The 16,353-nt window shown below is 40.8% G+C and overlaps 1 protein-coding gene across 2 annotated transcripts in view; it reads right to left on the bottom strand.

Annotated features, from left to right (window-relative positions):
• Window positions 1-16,353, bottom strand: part of LOC122564781 (ER degradation-enhancing alpha-mannosidase-like protein 3) — a 68,350-nt gene that overhangs the window by 40,621 nt on the left and 11,376 nt on the right. The window contains exons 3-8 of one of the 2 annotated variants that reach the window (XM_043719997.2): window positions 15,137-15,237; window positions 10,994-11,033; window positions 10,032-10,144; window positions 8,569-8,722; window positions 8,127-8,261; window positions 2,196-2,301 (exon numbers count right to left, since the gene is read on the bottom strand). In XM_043719997.2, coding sequence (XP_043575932.2) covers window positions 2,196-2,301; window positions 8,127-8,261; window positions 8,569-8,722; window positions 10,032-10,144; window positions 10,994-11,033; window positions 15,137-15,237 — 649 coding nt within the window. The remainder of the gene's footprint in view (window positions 1-2,195; window positions 2,302-8,126; window positions 8,262-8,568; window positions 8,723-10,031; window positions 10,145-10,993; window positions 11,034-15,136; window positions 15,238-16,353) is intronic. The other variant, XM_043719998.2, reaches the window with a different exon arrangement.

The following is a 16,353-nucleotide window of genomic DNA, read 5'->3' as shown; positions in this document are numbered from 1 at the left end:
GGGATGTGCAAAATACAAGCTGGACTCATTTCCTCTCAGTAAAAATGGCAGCTGCTGGGTTTGGGGATAGGACTTCCAGAAACAGGGTTCTGTTGCTATTTTACCCAAGCTATTGACTCTGTATCTTTAAGAAAGTTCAAGCCGTGTCTACTAGTTCCTCTCTATGTGTCAAGCTTATCACAGAGTCATAGAGATGTACAGCATGGAAACAGACCCTTCGGTCCAACCCATCCATGCCGACCCATATCCCTCCAAACCCTTCCTATTCATATACCCATCCAAATGCTTCTTAAAATGTTGCAATTGTACCAGCCTCCACCACATCCTCTGGCAGCTCATTCCATACATGTACCACCCTCTGCGTGAAAACGTTGCCCCTCAGGTCTCTTATCTTTCCCCTCTCACCCTAAACCTATGCCCTCTAGTTCTGGACTCCCCAACCCCAGGGAAAAGACTTTGCCTATTTACCCTATCCATGTCCCTCATAATTTTGTAAACCTCTAAGAGATCACCCCTCAGCCTCCGACAGTCCAGGGAAAACAGCCCCAGCCTGTTCAGTCTCTCCCTATAGCTCAAATCCTCCAACCTTGGCAACATTCTTGTAAATCTTTTCTGAACCCTTTCAAGTTTCACAACATCTTTCCGATAGGAAAGGGAACAGAATTGCATGCAATATTCGAACAGTGGCCTAACCAATGTCCTGTACAGCCGCAACATGACCTCCCAACTCCTGTACTCAATACTCTGACCAATAAAGGAAAGCATACCAAATGCCCTCTTCACTATACTATCTACCTGCAACTCCACTTTCAAGGAACTATGAACCTGCACTCCAAGGTCTCTTTGTTCAGGACTTCCCATTCACAAAACCATGTCAATACTGCTTGCTTTGTATTATAGTTCTTGAAGTGGCCTGCTGCCACCTCTTTAATAATGGAATCTATCAATTTCTCAATGACGGGCATTAGGTTAACTGCCCTATAGTTTCCTGCTTTCTCACTTCTATTCATGGACAGACAAACTCTGTATGCAGTTTGCCAATGTATTGGAACTTTCCCAGAATCTAGGTCATTTTGGAAGTTTGCAACCAATGCCTCAACCATCTCTGCAGCCACAACTTATAAGACCACATATGAGATGTGCGACCTGGTGGTGTTGCACTGGAAGCCCTATCCATCAGGTTTTTTGTACAATTTCTCTAGTGATCATTCAATTCCTCCTCTTTTTATGCTTATTTTCTACTGCTCTTGGGATACTTTTCTCTTTTTGTTCATACCCTCTGCTGTTTCCTCTTTTCATGTTATAATTTTTTCAGTTTCATCCTGAGGGAGCTGATGCTCACTTTAGCTCGTCTTTTCCTTCTTATATTCTCATGAAAGCTTTTATTATTGGTTTCATATTTCTTGCTAATTTTCTCTCCTACTCTAATTTCATCTTTTTTAAAATTGTTTTGACATCCTTCACTTGTTTCTCAATCTTTCCAACATTGTACGTATTTTCTTTTAATATGATGCCAACCTTAGGTTCTTTGCTTAGTCATGAGTCGTGTGTTATTCCATTAGAGTTTTATTCAATTAAATACATTCTTAACAATAACAAAATATATCTCTTCAAATCTTTACCACTGCTTCTCTGAGCCTTTAACTTTTCTAACCATTAAACCTAGTCCAGTTTGACCAATCTTGTAACTGCCAAGTTTAAAACATAGTTACAGGCCCACATTTTCTCCCTGTAAAATGAATATGAAATCATATCATGTTATGATCACTCTTACCTGGAGAACCCTTTATTATACAGGTCTTTAATTTATCCTGTACTGCTACACATTACCAGGGATGTCCATCTAAAGGACTGCAATTAACTATGGTACATTTCTGTCATATTTAAATCCTTAAAGCCAGGGAGGAAATTAAACGGATACGAGGCTGCAGAACTTATTACAGCAAGTCCAGATATTTTTGGTTGGTGTCTACTAACACTCAGGTAAACTTGAAGAGTCAGGGACAGGTTGGAGAACAGGTTACAGAAATGTAATATTTGAAAAATAGAAAGGGTTGAAAGGTGTATGGATTTGAGTACTTGTGTACTGCAAGTATGCACTCCACATTTCCATGAGGTTTACACAGTGCTGAAGAATTTAAGTGCAATTTGCATCAGTAACTTTGAGACATATTAGATAAAGGTGCTATGCTCACCCCGCCTGATCCAGTCACCATTGTGGATGTTGATCACTGTCCCCACAAGATCACTGCTTCTCTGTCTTTTCTCCCATAGAAAATCCATTGCTCTCCGTGCATATTCCTACAGGATAAAAAATAATTTGCCATGAATCATGAAATAGAAAATAAGTGTTAAAAAATGTATAACTAGCTCTTGCACAAATCCAATTATTTTCAAACATACATGTTAGACAATTTGTTATTTAAATGTGTAAAATGAAAAATATTGACTTAATACAGGATACAAACTAATACATCTAAAATTTCAAAATCTGCCCTAGGTGTACCAAACAGAGACTGGTATAATGAAAAGATACCACCATAAATCAAACTAGATATTCCAATGGGGTCACATCATCATAATCTTCTAACATCCAAACAAAGGCAGCATGTTCAATTTAGACTTTAAATTCTGTTCTCCCTGGAGAACCTAAATAATTGCTGAACAAAGCAAAGACTCTCTGTCCAATTGGGAATGACAGGAAGGTTCTCTAGAGAGAAAAAAAACCTGCAAATGCTGGAATCCAAAATAGACAAGCAGGAGGCTGGAAGAACACAGCAATCCAAGCAGCAACAGGAGGTAGAGAAGTCAACGTTTTGAGTGTAACCCTTCTTCCGGATTGGGGGTGGGTATGGGGGAAACTTCAGATAAAGCGGGGTGGCCAGAGCAGGGTAGTGAAGCAGGGATAGGTGAAGACAGGTAGAGGTTACGACCTGATTGGTCAATGGGAGGAATGAATTCTGTAGGTGGTAGGGAGCAGTGAAAGGGATGAGGAGGGGCTGGGAAGGGAGTCAGGGGTTAGGAAGGGAGATTATTTAAAATTGGAGAACTCAAAGTTGAGTCCTCCGTGCTGTAGGTTGCCCACGTGGAAGAGGAGGTGCTGTTCCTCCAACTTGCAGTGTGGTTCATTGTGGCAATGGAGGAGGCCAAGGATGGTCATGTTGGAATGGGAGTGGTTAGGGGAATTGAAGTGGGTGGTGACTGGGAGGTCTGGTCAGCCCCGCGGGCCCAGCTCCAATTGCTTGGTGAACTGTTCCTTAAGTTTATGTTTGGTCTCCCCGATGTAGAGAAGACAACATTGGGAGCACGTGATGCAGCAAATTAGGTTGGAAGAGAGGCAGCTGAAGTTCTGCCTCAACTGGAAGTTGCTGAAGAGATGGAGGGTGTGGTTGGTATTACAGATGTAGGTGGGAGGTGCCTGAACTAAGGGGAAGAGGATGGAGTTGAAGTAGGACGAGGGGGGTTCAGTGGGGCAGGAGCATGCCGAGACGATAGGTCGGCTTGGGCCCATGGCCTGATTGCCTCCAGTGATCTCCCCTCCAAACTCATAGACCCCAGCTGTGTACTGCACGCTTCTACTTGCTTCCCAAGACCCACAAGCCCAACTACCCGGCCAACATATCGTCTCGGCATGCTCCTGCCCCACCGAGCTCATCTCGTCTTACCTCGACTCCATTCTCGCCCCCCACAGTTCGTGCACTACCCATTTACATCAGTGATACCAACCATGCCCTCCATCTCTTCAGCCACTTACAACTCCCTGGTCCCCAGCGCTTTATCTTCACAATGGACGTGCAGTCCTTATACACGTCCATACCTCAAGGATGGCCTCCAAGCTCTCCACTTCTTCTCCAACAGACCCATCCAGTTCCCCCCCTCTCAGTAACCTCCTCCACCTCGTCAAACTAGTCCTCACCCTCAATAACTTTTTAACTCCTCCCATTTCCTCCAAATCAAGGAGGTCGCCGTGGGCACCCAGTTGGGATCCAGCTATGCCTGCATCTTTGTTCCCCTTCAGTGCCCACACAGGCACTGTACCCCAACACTTCTGCCGAGACATCAATGACTGCACTGGTACAGCATCATGCACCCAGACTGAACTGGAGCAGTTCATTGAATTCACCCACAACTTCCACCCTGCCCTCAAATTCACTTGGTCCATTTCAGACACCTCCTTCTTCTTTCTTGACCTCACCATTTCCATCTCCGGTGACAGTCTCCAGACAGACGTTTACTACAAACCTACAGAATCCCATAACTACATAGACTACACCTCCTCCCACCCAATATCCTACAAGATGTCCATCCCATTCTCCCAATTCTTCCGCCTCCACCGGATCTGCTCAGACAAGGAGACATTCCACTGCGAGCATCCTGTATGTCCACCTATTTTGAACAACGTGCTTTTCCTCACTATGTCATCCAGACAGCCCTCCGCTGTACCACCTCCATTCCTCGTTCCACTACTCTAAACTCCCCCAATGGAATAAAGACAGAGACTCCCTTGTCCTCACCTACCACTCCACCAGTCTCCGCATCAAACACATCATCCTTAAACACTTCCGCCAACTCCAACTAGATCCCATCACCAAGAATATCTGCCCCTCCCCACTCCTCTCTGCCTCCCACAAGGACCATTCCTTTAGACAATCTTGGGTTTGCACCACTCTCCCCACCGATGCCTCCAAACCCCCAGGTACCTTTCCCTGTACTGGAAAAGATGCAAAACCTGCCGGTACACCACCCCCCTCACTAGCATCTAGGGCTCCAAACAGTCTTTCCAGGTGAAACAGAGGTTCACCTGCCTCTCTGCCAAACTAGTTTACTGCATCAGGTCCTGCCTATGTGGTCTTCTCTACATTGGGGAGACCAAACGTAAACTTAGGGAACAGCTGGGCGTGGGGCCTACCTGACCTCCCAGCCACCGCCCATTTCAATTCCCCTAACCACTCCTTTCCAACACGACCATCCTTGGCTTCCTCCATTGCCACAACAAACCACAGCACAAATTGGAAGAGCAACACCTCATCTTCCGCCTGGGCAGCCTACAGCCCAAAGGACTCAACATTGAGTTCTCCAATATCAAATAACCTCCCTTCCCATCCTCTGACTCCCTTCTCTGCCCCTCCCTTCCACTGCTCCCTGCCACCTACCCGATTCATTCCTCCCATTCACCAACCAGGTCGTACCCTCTACCTGACTTCACCTATCCCTACTTCACTAAACTGCCCTGGCTACCCCCTTTATCTGCAGCTCCCCCCATATGCACCCCCAGTCCTGAAGAAAGGAAGGTTCTCTAAGCTGGAAGGCCAATCACAGGATTTCCAGCCTGAAAGCAGCAGGCTTCAAAACAGAAATAATGTCCCTTCAACCTTTTCAAAACTTTAGACAACTAAAATGGCTTTTGCTACAAGGCCACCATCATCCATTAAGGGTGGTGTGGAGCAAACCTCCTCTCAAGGAAAGTCAACAGTTACATCCAGGCAAGAATGTAGGCTCTCCATACTGACATCAGGAGGCAGTCTCCAGGCAGCTAATCTGTCCCCAGCTCCCTACAGACAGCTGGAGGCATTAGGCTGTCAATTATCAGCTCCCAGCCCTTGCCTAACCCACTTCCCACTCCAGAGGTATAGCTGGGGTTAGGATGGAAATTGTTCTCATGTATTTGCTACTTTGTCCTCCCAGGTGGAAGCAGTTGTGGAGTTGGAAGATACTGTCTAAGGATCTTGGGTGAATTTCTGCAGTGTGTCTTGTGGACAACACACGATGCTTCTACTCAGCAGCAGTAGCAGAGGCCATTGCACGTGGTGCCAATTAAGCAGGCTCTCTCCTGGATAGTGTTACGTTTCTTGAGTGTTGTTGGAGTTGCACCCATGCAGGCAAGTGGTGAGCATTCCATCACACTCCTGACTTGCGCTTTGTAGATGGTGGATAGACTTTGGAGAGTCTGGAGGTGAGTTAATCCTAGCCTCTAACCTGTTCTTGCAGCCACTGTATTTAAACTACAAGTACCAGTTCAGTTTCTCATCCATGGTAAGGATGTTGATATTAGAGGATTCAGTGACAGTAATGCCATTGCATATCAGGGGGCAGTGGTTAGATAGTCTCTTATTGGAGATGGCAATTCCTGGCATTTGTGTGGTGCGAATCACCCAAAGTCTGGACAGTGTCCAGATCTTGTATTTGAACATGGACTGCTTCACTATCTAAGGAGTCACGAATGGTGTTGAATAATGCACAATCAGTGAACATCCCTACTTCTGAACTTATATGGAGGGTAGGTCATTGATGAAGCAGGTGAAAATGCAAACAGACAAGTTTCAAGTGTCTGTACCCAGTTTCAGCTGCTCATAGCTTTGACTCTCTTGTTTATTAAAACGTCAAAATCTGTATTGAATAAATTAATGATGCAGTCTTCACTGCTTGTTGGGGAAAAGAATTTCACATTGTGACAACCCACAAGGAAGACAAAATCTCATCTTTCTCCAAAAAAGGAGACCTTCCCCTCTCTCAGCTCTGTTCTTCCCCAGCAACTCCAACCCCCATGCCTCCACCCCCAAGAGTAACCATTTCTCACTTATCCACCGTATAAAGTATTCTCAGGTTCTTACATGTTTCAATAAAGTCATCTGTCATTCTTCTAAACTCCAATGGGTAGAAATCAAATCAATTATATTAACCCTCTTTTAATTGCTTCCAATACAATTTTTCTTTGCAAATAATGAAACCAAACTATATTCAATACTCAAGATGAGGTTTCAGCAAGCTCTGCACAGCAGCAGCAATTTAGATGAGATTACTTAGTGTGGAAACAGGCCCTTCGGCCCAACAAGTCCACACCGACCCGCCGAAGCGCAACCCACCCAGACCCATTCCCTTACATTTACCCCTTCACCTAACACTACGGGCAATTTAGCATGGCCAATTCACCTAACCTGCACATCTTTGGATTGTGGGAGGAAACCGGAGCGCCCGGAGGAAACCCACGCAGACACGGGGAGAATGTGCAAACTCCACACAGTTGCCTGAGGTGGGAATTGAACCCGGGTCTGTGGCGCTGTGAGGCAGCAGTGCTAACCACTCTGCCACCGTGCTGCCCACTATGGATGCTTCCTCTGAAAATCTGAGGGCTTTATTTCAATCAAGTGGTTACCTTCTGGTAGAATACTGTAAGCCTCCGTGGGTTAATTGAAAGATATTTATAGTGTCGGGTTTATGACAGATAGGGTAAGCATTGAAGGCCATTAGCTTTGTTTAGAGTTTAGCAGAATCTAGGATTGAAGCAACATTTTTTGTACCAGTTCAGGGAACACCAGGCTTGAGTTCAGATATCTGTTTAATTTCTCCCCTTGGAGGAGATCAAGATAGTCCAGAGAATGGTTCTGCTTTTGAAACTTCCAAACCAGAGAGTTGGATAAAAATTTGCAGGTTCTTTGAACTGAAAAATGTTTAAGATCTCAGATTTGTGAGAAGCCCATGCCAGCAGACTTGGAAAGTACTCAATGAATTGTCTCCATAATCCAATGGAAAGATCCTGGAAGGACTTAGTAGAATTCTAAAGAATTAAGATTGGCGTACAATGTTTTCTGAACCTTAGTCAGGAGGTAGGCTGAAAGTTTGAATTCATGTGTTATAAGCTCATTCAAATTGTCTTCCATATTTAGATAGCTTTATTTGTTTTCTTTTATTCCTGTTCTGATAAAGAAAATCTGCAGCTTTACGTGAATATGCTCAGTGATTATCCACCATTCTGTGCAGTAAGCTTTGATTACCAAAAGCATTTTGGATATTCAACTGCAAAACACTTACAGGTTCCCTTTATCCACCTTGCTAGTTACCTCTGCAAAAGACTTCCATAAATTAAGCAAATACAACGCCATGTTCACTCAACCCAATCACACTATATTTTTCAGAATATCCTGCTATGGATAATGGATTCCAGCAATTTTCCCAGATGACACGTCAGGCGAGGTGGGCAATAGTTTCTAGCTTTCTGTCTCTCCCCTCATGGTCCAATGATGATTTTGGGGGTTAGTTTGGAGAGTGGGAGAAAAAAAAACAATTCCAAACATAATTTGAAGATCATTCAATGCAAATTTAAAACAAAAATTTAAATTTTGCTTTACCTCAAAAATAGTTTCACCCGTCAGGCGACTGAGAGCTGCAAATTCCAGAATCATGGTTCCAGCACAGGCTGTACAAGTGTCTGACTCTGTGCCCGTTCGGGACAGAGGGCTCAAGATTCCATACTTCAGATTTACCTACAATAAAATAAAAGCTTTGAAACTTCTCAATAACCTTTATAACTGCTGCTCCACAAATAGTTTAGAAGTACTGTATAAATGTATTTACAGTGATATCAGTGGACTACTATAATTCAGTTTGTCAAAGGATACAGACAATGAAAAGTAAGACAACTTGCTTTGTCGTACTTTTTGCTTTACGAGCTTTGGTACACATCATGACTAAAATTCATTGTAGTTACATTTGGGAGTTTTTATTTAACAATATATTAAGATTGAAACTCTCACTCCAAGATCATTATTGTCCTAATTCCTATGTACTTACTCTTGGATACGGTAGACCACTGGTAGTGTTAAAAGCAGGCAGGAGTCGATATCCTATGTCTCTAGCCATATATAGAAGCTCATCTTTATACCAACGAATCTTGGACCCATGGTTCTTCAACATGGTTGCCATCACATGACCTCCTAACAACCCACTGCAGCAAAAATAAATATTCTTAATAACAAGTATCATAGAAATAGAGTTGTAGTATTATAATAAATGAGTTCTTGTTCAATAACATTTCCAGCCATACTGAGCAGAACCACAGCTTCCTTTAAAAAGTCCCATAATACTAACTAATTTTTAAACTAGCAGTTGTGAGTACACTTCATTGTGACCTCTGGGACATGTCCTACTTAATTATGTTTGAATTCTACAGCCAGGATTTTCCATTGCCATGCTCACCATCTTGTGATTCTCCCCCTCCCATTTATAAAAGTGAACGATTATTAGTTGGTATGCAGTGCAAAACCCAAATTTACAGACTAGAGAGATGCAAATTTAAAACAAAGACATGAATCACAAAAATATTATGAAAACAAACAATGCCATCCACCTATATTACAGAAGCAAGTTTGTTGAATAATTTCTCTGCTTTAACTCTAAAAGAATGTTGGCATTATTGGAAAAACAAAGATTTTGTTAGTGGCTTACTAGGCATTTTAGAAGGTGCTCAAAAGGACAGTGAACCAATTGTCATTTTCATGACAATACATGATAAAATCATTATGACTATTACTTGGATTACTCAGACAGACCTCAATTCCAGAATGCTAAATTTTAATTCCACCAACTGCCACAGCGTAACTTGAACCCAAGTCTTTGGATCACTAGTCCAGTGACATTACCATTATGGCACCAATTCTCTCGCAATGTTTGCTCAACCAGAAATTTACTGGAAGTAGGAACTGTCAAGTCAAATATTGTGAAACCACATTGTAATACTTTATACAACGTACCATGAAAGGGCATCAATGTGCCTTGTCAAATAACCATTTGATTCCAGTTAAAAAAAAGTTGCACTGGCATTCTGCAAGGACTGTTATTCAGTAATTCAGAAAATTGCTGTTGAAGGTTATATTTCTCCATTCCAATTAAATCAACAGACTGCAAGATTTTTCTCCCATCCTTTTTGAAAAGTTGAAACACAAAGTGAGAGGTAGTGTATTCACAGATTCCAGATAACACTCACTTTGATCTGGCTAAAAAGGTGAGTATTAACAGTTTAAAATGATCTGTTCACAATTTTTTTCTCCCTCCCAATGCTAAGATTGGAAACCCACACACCGATTATTTCTGAGCACTCTGTGGCAATGTTCAGTTTCCATGTAGTCTTACAAAAAGAAGCTGAAAAATGGACTAAATTAAATATGGCACAAGATCAAGTAATTTGTTCCAATGCTGCGACTGCCTAGTTCTGCAAATTCAGAAAGACACCGTAATCTACACAGAGCTTTACTCACCCTAATACACGGATGTTTGTTTCAAACACTGAGACTACAACGTCATTATCGAATTGGACATGTAGTATTACTTTTCGCACTGCATCTTCAAACTCATCTAGTTTGTTTAGTACCTTTGAAGTAGAATATAATAGTATTTTATTCAGTTTAAGAACTGAAATGACAACTTGGGCAAAGTAATATGGCAAAATAAGACTCAGTCAGGACTTGTAGGGATAAAAATAGAAAATACAAATTAGATAGGTGGTCATCTATAGTTACTATTGCTATCCAACTGGGAGAAATAATTGCACAAATTGAGGCCTGAAAGTGGGTCAGCTGCTCTTTTGACTGCAATATAGCTGGACAGCAAAGAAAAAGGGAAGTTATCACAAAATTAAGACTATTCTCTTCCTAAACACTGTTCATTTCCCCCAGAAATGAAGTGGAACACCGAGCTTCCATTCATAGAGTTCAACATGAGGTTCAGCATGGAAGGGGACCTTGGAATTTAAGGTAACAATTTTTCCAAGGACACATAATAAATGCATCCATTTATTTATAGATTTATTCTGCACAATTGAATTATTCCGAGGTTTAATCTAAATACACCCGTGAGAAATGTTAAGAAAGGATTTATTGCAATAAATCATGTTGTTTCTCCCACAATTTCTTCCTGAAATTAAAGAAAGGATAATTGTGAAGATCTTCAAAAGAACACAGATTTATATTCCTAGTTTATCATCTAGCGGTACAAGTTCTATCAAGTTGAGGTTAGATAAAACTCACCACAAAAATGTGCTTCATGTCTAAAATTTGTGCATTCTGCGTCAACATTAATTTATAGATTTGGCTATTTGTTTACACTGAACTCAAATAAACCAGCAGCCCACTCATTTCTAACATGATCGGATAAAAATAGAGAAACCCACTTTTCTTAATAACCCCTCCACCCTCTTGAAATCACAAGTTACAATACTTACAACTAGCGTATCTAATGTATCAATAAGAGTGAGTGAAAACCTGGAAATGAAAACATAATTCAAATTATGAAGGTGACAAAAAAGTCAATATGCAAAAAAGTTTCCAATTACATTTTAAACTTGAGATTTTTTTCCCTCTGCTGCGTGAGCAGTTTTATATATATTTTGACAAACAGCTATAAACTATTATCATTCCATACATTAACCCAAGGCTCTGTTTTAATCAACATAACTATTTTAAGGCAGGAGATCTCACTTGGGGTAGAGTACCAATTGGAATACGACCTAAAGTTTTAAATCTTTCAGTGCAGTCGATACATACATTCATAGAGATATTCAAAGGCTCTAACAAAGGTGTATTTAAGAAGCACTTAAAATATTAAGTAAACTGCATTAGATAAGGGAAGGCCTTGCCAAATTACTCTAAATCATCACTAAGTTTGAATGTAGACTGTATGTCTGAGTACAAACTTTACATTGCTCAAGGACTACAAAGTCAACTTCAGCAATTTGCAGTTGCAACATGCATATTCAAAAGACTGAAGTTGCATCTTTCTGAAGCCATTTCAATAGAACCCAAATTTTCAAAATTTCCATGAAAAAGATATTTTTGGTTGCAGTAATTCATTAGTGGAAGAGCTACTCTTCAAGAGAAGCAGGACATTTTTATGTGTAGACTAAGGATGATATAAAGCCTTCCATAAAATCAACCATTAATTAACCATCTAAGTACTCTAAGTCTCTACTTAAAAAACAATGTAATTCATTGCCATATGTGATTCAAACCAAACTCAATGCAGAAAAAAGAAGGATTTGAAAGAAAATGTGAAAATTCTGACTACTTGGTGCAGTGGTTGATATAACAAGCATTTGAAGGGTCTGTTTCCGTGCTGTATGACTCTATAACTCTCTATGACTGCTATTTTTCATTATGTGCTGAAAGTAACTAAGATAGAATTACTTAAAAGGAGCTTTGATGAGACAAAATCCCAGTGATGACCAAAGTTTGAAGATTGGAAATTCACCATATGGTCTACAGATATTATTTTGGCTCAAAGACAAATGTCCCTTTTAAAATCAGCAAATTACATTTGCTTTGGTATCAGCAAGAATTAAGTTACTTTCTTTCAGTTTTCACAAACTGTATCCTTTTGCCTGAAACTAAGCATTTTATTTACAATATTCAGCAGCAGCACCCCATTTGTTAAAAATCCGCCAAATAAAGAGAAATAGCAATTCATAAATCTCTCCTGTTGGATCATATGTAGTCTTTGTAAACTAAATCTGGATTTTGGATTGTCAGAATTTGCTTTTGAAAGCAGATCACTGACAGAAACATTTAAGTCCAAAAGACAAAAATAAGATGGCCATCACATTGTTGCTTACAAACAAATATTGACAAAGAGAAAATGAATTATCTAAAATTTAAAATGTTAAACAATGAGCTTTCAAAGACATGAATGATTATTAGTTGCCACTTTTATTCAATTATTAACGTACGTTGCTTTAAAAACAAATGGTACGGCGTTGTTATTTTTGCCTCAGGTTTTTCAGTACAGCCCATTGTGGACAGAAAGGCCAGCAGAACTCAAATCATGGCAAAGCTTTATGTCAGTCTCTCCTTGGCAGTAAAGCCTTCCCAAATTATGTTGGAGAGTGGAAGGGGCTAATACAGGATTCTCAGCTGGTGACTATGGGGCTCATTAATGACACAAATATTTCCAAGCAAACTACAATGCAATGGTGACTCAGATATTAAACAGCATCAGCATGACTTTCCCAATCCTCTAGGCCACCTGAGTAAATTATGTCAGACCTCCAGGAGACCAGTTGTAAGGCTCCCTGTACCTGACTGAGGAATCAGGCATGGGGAAGGTGGGCTACGAAAAACTGACCCCCAGCCCTTTCTGCTACCAACCCTGCCCCACCTCTTGCATCATCCAACTTGAGGTCCTAGTCCACTCTCATTTACCTTTGGCCTGGGTTCCCACAACAATCCTGGGCCTCCAGTGTTGTGCAGCTGTCACCACTCTTTGTAGTGCTGACACGTAATGGAGAGCTGCTGGTCTCTGATTGGCTGGCAGGACTCCTGCCAATCAGATCTCAAATCTCATGAAAGGCCAGATGAGACAATACCATTGGGATTCCCCGCACCCCAGATGTTTCCCACAAGGGTGACTAAGGCCTGTATTCCTGACGAAGGGCTTTTGTCCAAAACGTTGATTTTACTGCTCCTCGGATGCTGCCTGAACTGCTGTGCTTCTCCAGTATCACTCTAATCTAGACTCTGGTTTCCAGCATCTGCGGTCATTGTTTTTAACCTACAAGGCTGACTAAATCCAGGGACCCCAATCACAAATCATTGAATTGATGAGAATTTAGAATCATCTGCATAGTCTCACTGTTAAACCTCTTGAAAAAATAATGCATTGTTTGTTGAGTTGTAACTGGGATTTTACTGATGTATTAAAATCATACTTACTGTTAAGCTGCCTTGCTGGCCCTGAGAAGCCAATGTTCTATTTGTGATACAAACGTTCCCATTTTTATTTTTAAAAACTTTCTCTTTAAGTTATTTTATCTTTAGTTTAAGACCTAGCATGATCCAACAGTAAACAGTTATTTTGCTAATTGAGAGTTAATAGTGAGAGTGTTATTACATACTTTTGACTTACTAGTTTGACATGCATAAATATTTCAATGAGATTGATAGTCCCAAGTTTGCTGGCATCACAGCTGCTCACACCATCTCTCGCCTTGGTGTCATTAAGAAATGGGAAATCCATTCCACAGCAGTCAATGAATTTTTGTGGCACTTTATTTCCACATAGTCAATGATAAGATAATTGGCAAAGTACATAATCAGAACAAAGTTCCTATGGGAGTTTGTACAGCTTTATGCTTTCTCCTAGCAGCTTAAATTCTTTACAAAACTTACAATTGTATATTGCTCTTTGCAAGTCAAGATATATAGAAATGATCAGAAGCCAATGATTTACTTTAGACACAAATAGCAATGAAACAAATGATCAGATGATCCGATTTAGTGATGTTGGTTGAGGGATTGTTGTTTGCCAGGGCATTTGAAGAACTCCACTGCTCACGTTTCAATGCTTTTTTGGGAATGATTTCATTTGATTGTTTTTTGGTTCTGGTCACCACACTACAGGAAGGAAGTGATTGCACTTAAGGTGCACAGGAGATTCGCCAAGATGAGAAATTCCACTATTAAGGGAGGTTAGATAGACTGGGGTTATTTTCCTTAAAGCAGATAAGGCAGAAGGGGAACACCACTCAAATATAGGAAGTTATGTGGGGTATACAGATAGGTAGAGAGGAAAAGCCTTTCCCTCATGTGGAGAGGTTGATAACCAGAGGGCACAGTTTTAAGGCAAGGAGCAGGAGATTTAAAGGGGATATGAGGAGAAATATTTTCACTCAGACAGTTGTGGGGATCTGGAACTCTCTGCCTAAAAGGGTAATAGAAGTGGGAACTCTTAAGACATTTGACAAGTATGTAGACCAACACTTGAAACACCAAAGTATACTGGAAAATGGGATTGGAAAAGATAGATGCTTAAATATTGGCATGGACACAAGGGGTGAAAAAGGTCTTTTTGCTGTGCTGTAAAAGTCTGTGCGTGAAAAAGCAGAGGGTGCCTCAATTTAAAATACAGTCAAACAGCACCTGTAACAGCACAGCACTCCCTCAGTACCAAATGTGTTGGACTAAGTGATGTCTAGGTGTTTTGGCATGTGGCTTCAACCTGTGGTATTTTGACTTGGAGAATTTACCGCTGAAGCATGATGGATCTCATTAGAACAGCTACTTTGAGCAGCGCTGTTATTTACAGGATATCCTAAGTTAGGTTTTCGCAAAATATTGTTTGTAGTTACTCCACAGATTTGGGAACCAGCACCAAAGCCTATAAATATAAAATGTATTTCTACATAAATTATGAAAACTTATTTCAGATTGTTCCAAATGCCCAAAAAAAACAAAGATTTTTTTCTACTTGCCACATTTATCAGATGTACTTAACGCACAATTTATCCTTTACTTAAAATTCATTGTTCTTAAACTGTTCTCCACTTCATGATTACAAATGACAGTATTTCTGAACGTTCAAATCTAGAACGTACTTTCCTAAGGCATCATCAACATCACCACGACTTGGCTCTAATCCACGAATTCTTCCACGACAGCTCAAGGGCATCAACTCATCAGCAGGGTATGCATGTTCCTAATGAGACAGATGAAGGCAACAAATAAAGCCTAAATATCAGAACGTCATTTTTAACTGGTTTCAGAAATGGCATGCAGTACCACTAGGCTTACAGTGGCTTGATAATATATTCATAAGTGATAGCATATAATTTTGAATGAAACAGATAGCATAGGATGCCCGAATCAACCTCAGATCAACCACCACAGAATCATATGTCAAGTGAAGCTCCATTGACTTTCTCCCAATATGTTACATCACTGTGAATATCCCTCTTCCTCGACCATTCACATAATCTCAATCTCTGTAACTGGGAATGCCAAGTGATTTGTGCCCAATTTTATGCTTATGGCCTCAATCCCGCCTCAGGCGACTGACTGTGTGGAGTTTGCACGTTCTCCCCGTGTCTGCGTGGGTTTCCTCCGGGTGCTCCGGTTTCCTCCCACAGTCCAAAAGATGTGCAGGGTCAGGTGAATTGGCCATGCTAAATTGCCTGTAGTGTTAGGTAAGGGGTAAATGTAGGGGTATGGGTGGGTTTCGCTTCGGCGGGTCGGTGTGGACTTGTTGGGCCGAAGGGTCTGTTTCCACACTGTAATGTAATCTAATCTAATCATTGAGGCCTGGGCTGATATTAGTTACTTTCACTGAATATAGCATCCTTCCAACTACCTAAACCTTTAACCCTGCTGCAGTTGAATGCAAGCCCCAGAATTTAAAGCATAACAATACTAAGCCCTGCTCCACGCTGTCCTGCTCCCAGCCCCTTTCTTGAAATCTTTACCATGTATTGCAATATTTTCAATGATTTCCCATGCTCTTGAAAAAGTAAACTTGTCAGCTGCATAATGCTATGCTGAGGAAATAATACTAACAGCAAAGTGAGTTACTTCATAAAAGTGCATCATAGTTAAACTTAATCAAGGGAATACAACCAGTCAAATACTTTTAACAACTTCAGTACACTTTCAGCTAACCAAGCTATCTTCATGTCGGAATAACTTGTGCAATTACAAAAAAGTCATTCACAATTTTCAAGTGAACTCTGTAAGATAAATGCTGTGATTCCTAATATATTTGATGTGAATATTAGAAATAGCTCCTTTGATAAAATCAATTTAAACATGCTTCATGCAG

Source organism: Chiloscyllium plagiosum, unplaced genomic scaffold (assembly GCF_037043375.1).
Source record: "Chiloscyllium plagiosum isolate Xiang-an unplaced genomic scaffold, Cpla_swu_hap1 HiC_scaffold_21, whole genome shotgun sequence".
Lineage (NCBI taxonomy): Eukaryota > Metazoa > Chordata > Chondrichthyes > Orectolobiformes > Hemiscylliidae > Chiloscyllium > Chiloscyllium plagiosum.
Note: the sequence above shows the minus strand (reverse complement) of the source record. Positions and strands in the feature narration are given on the sequence as shown.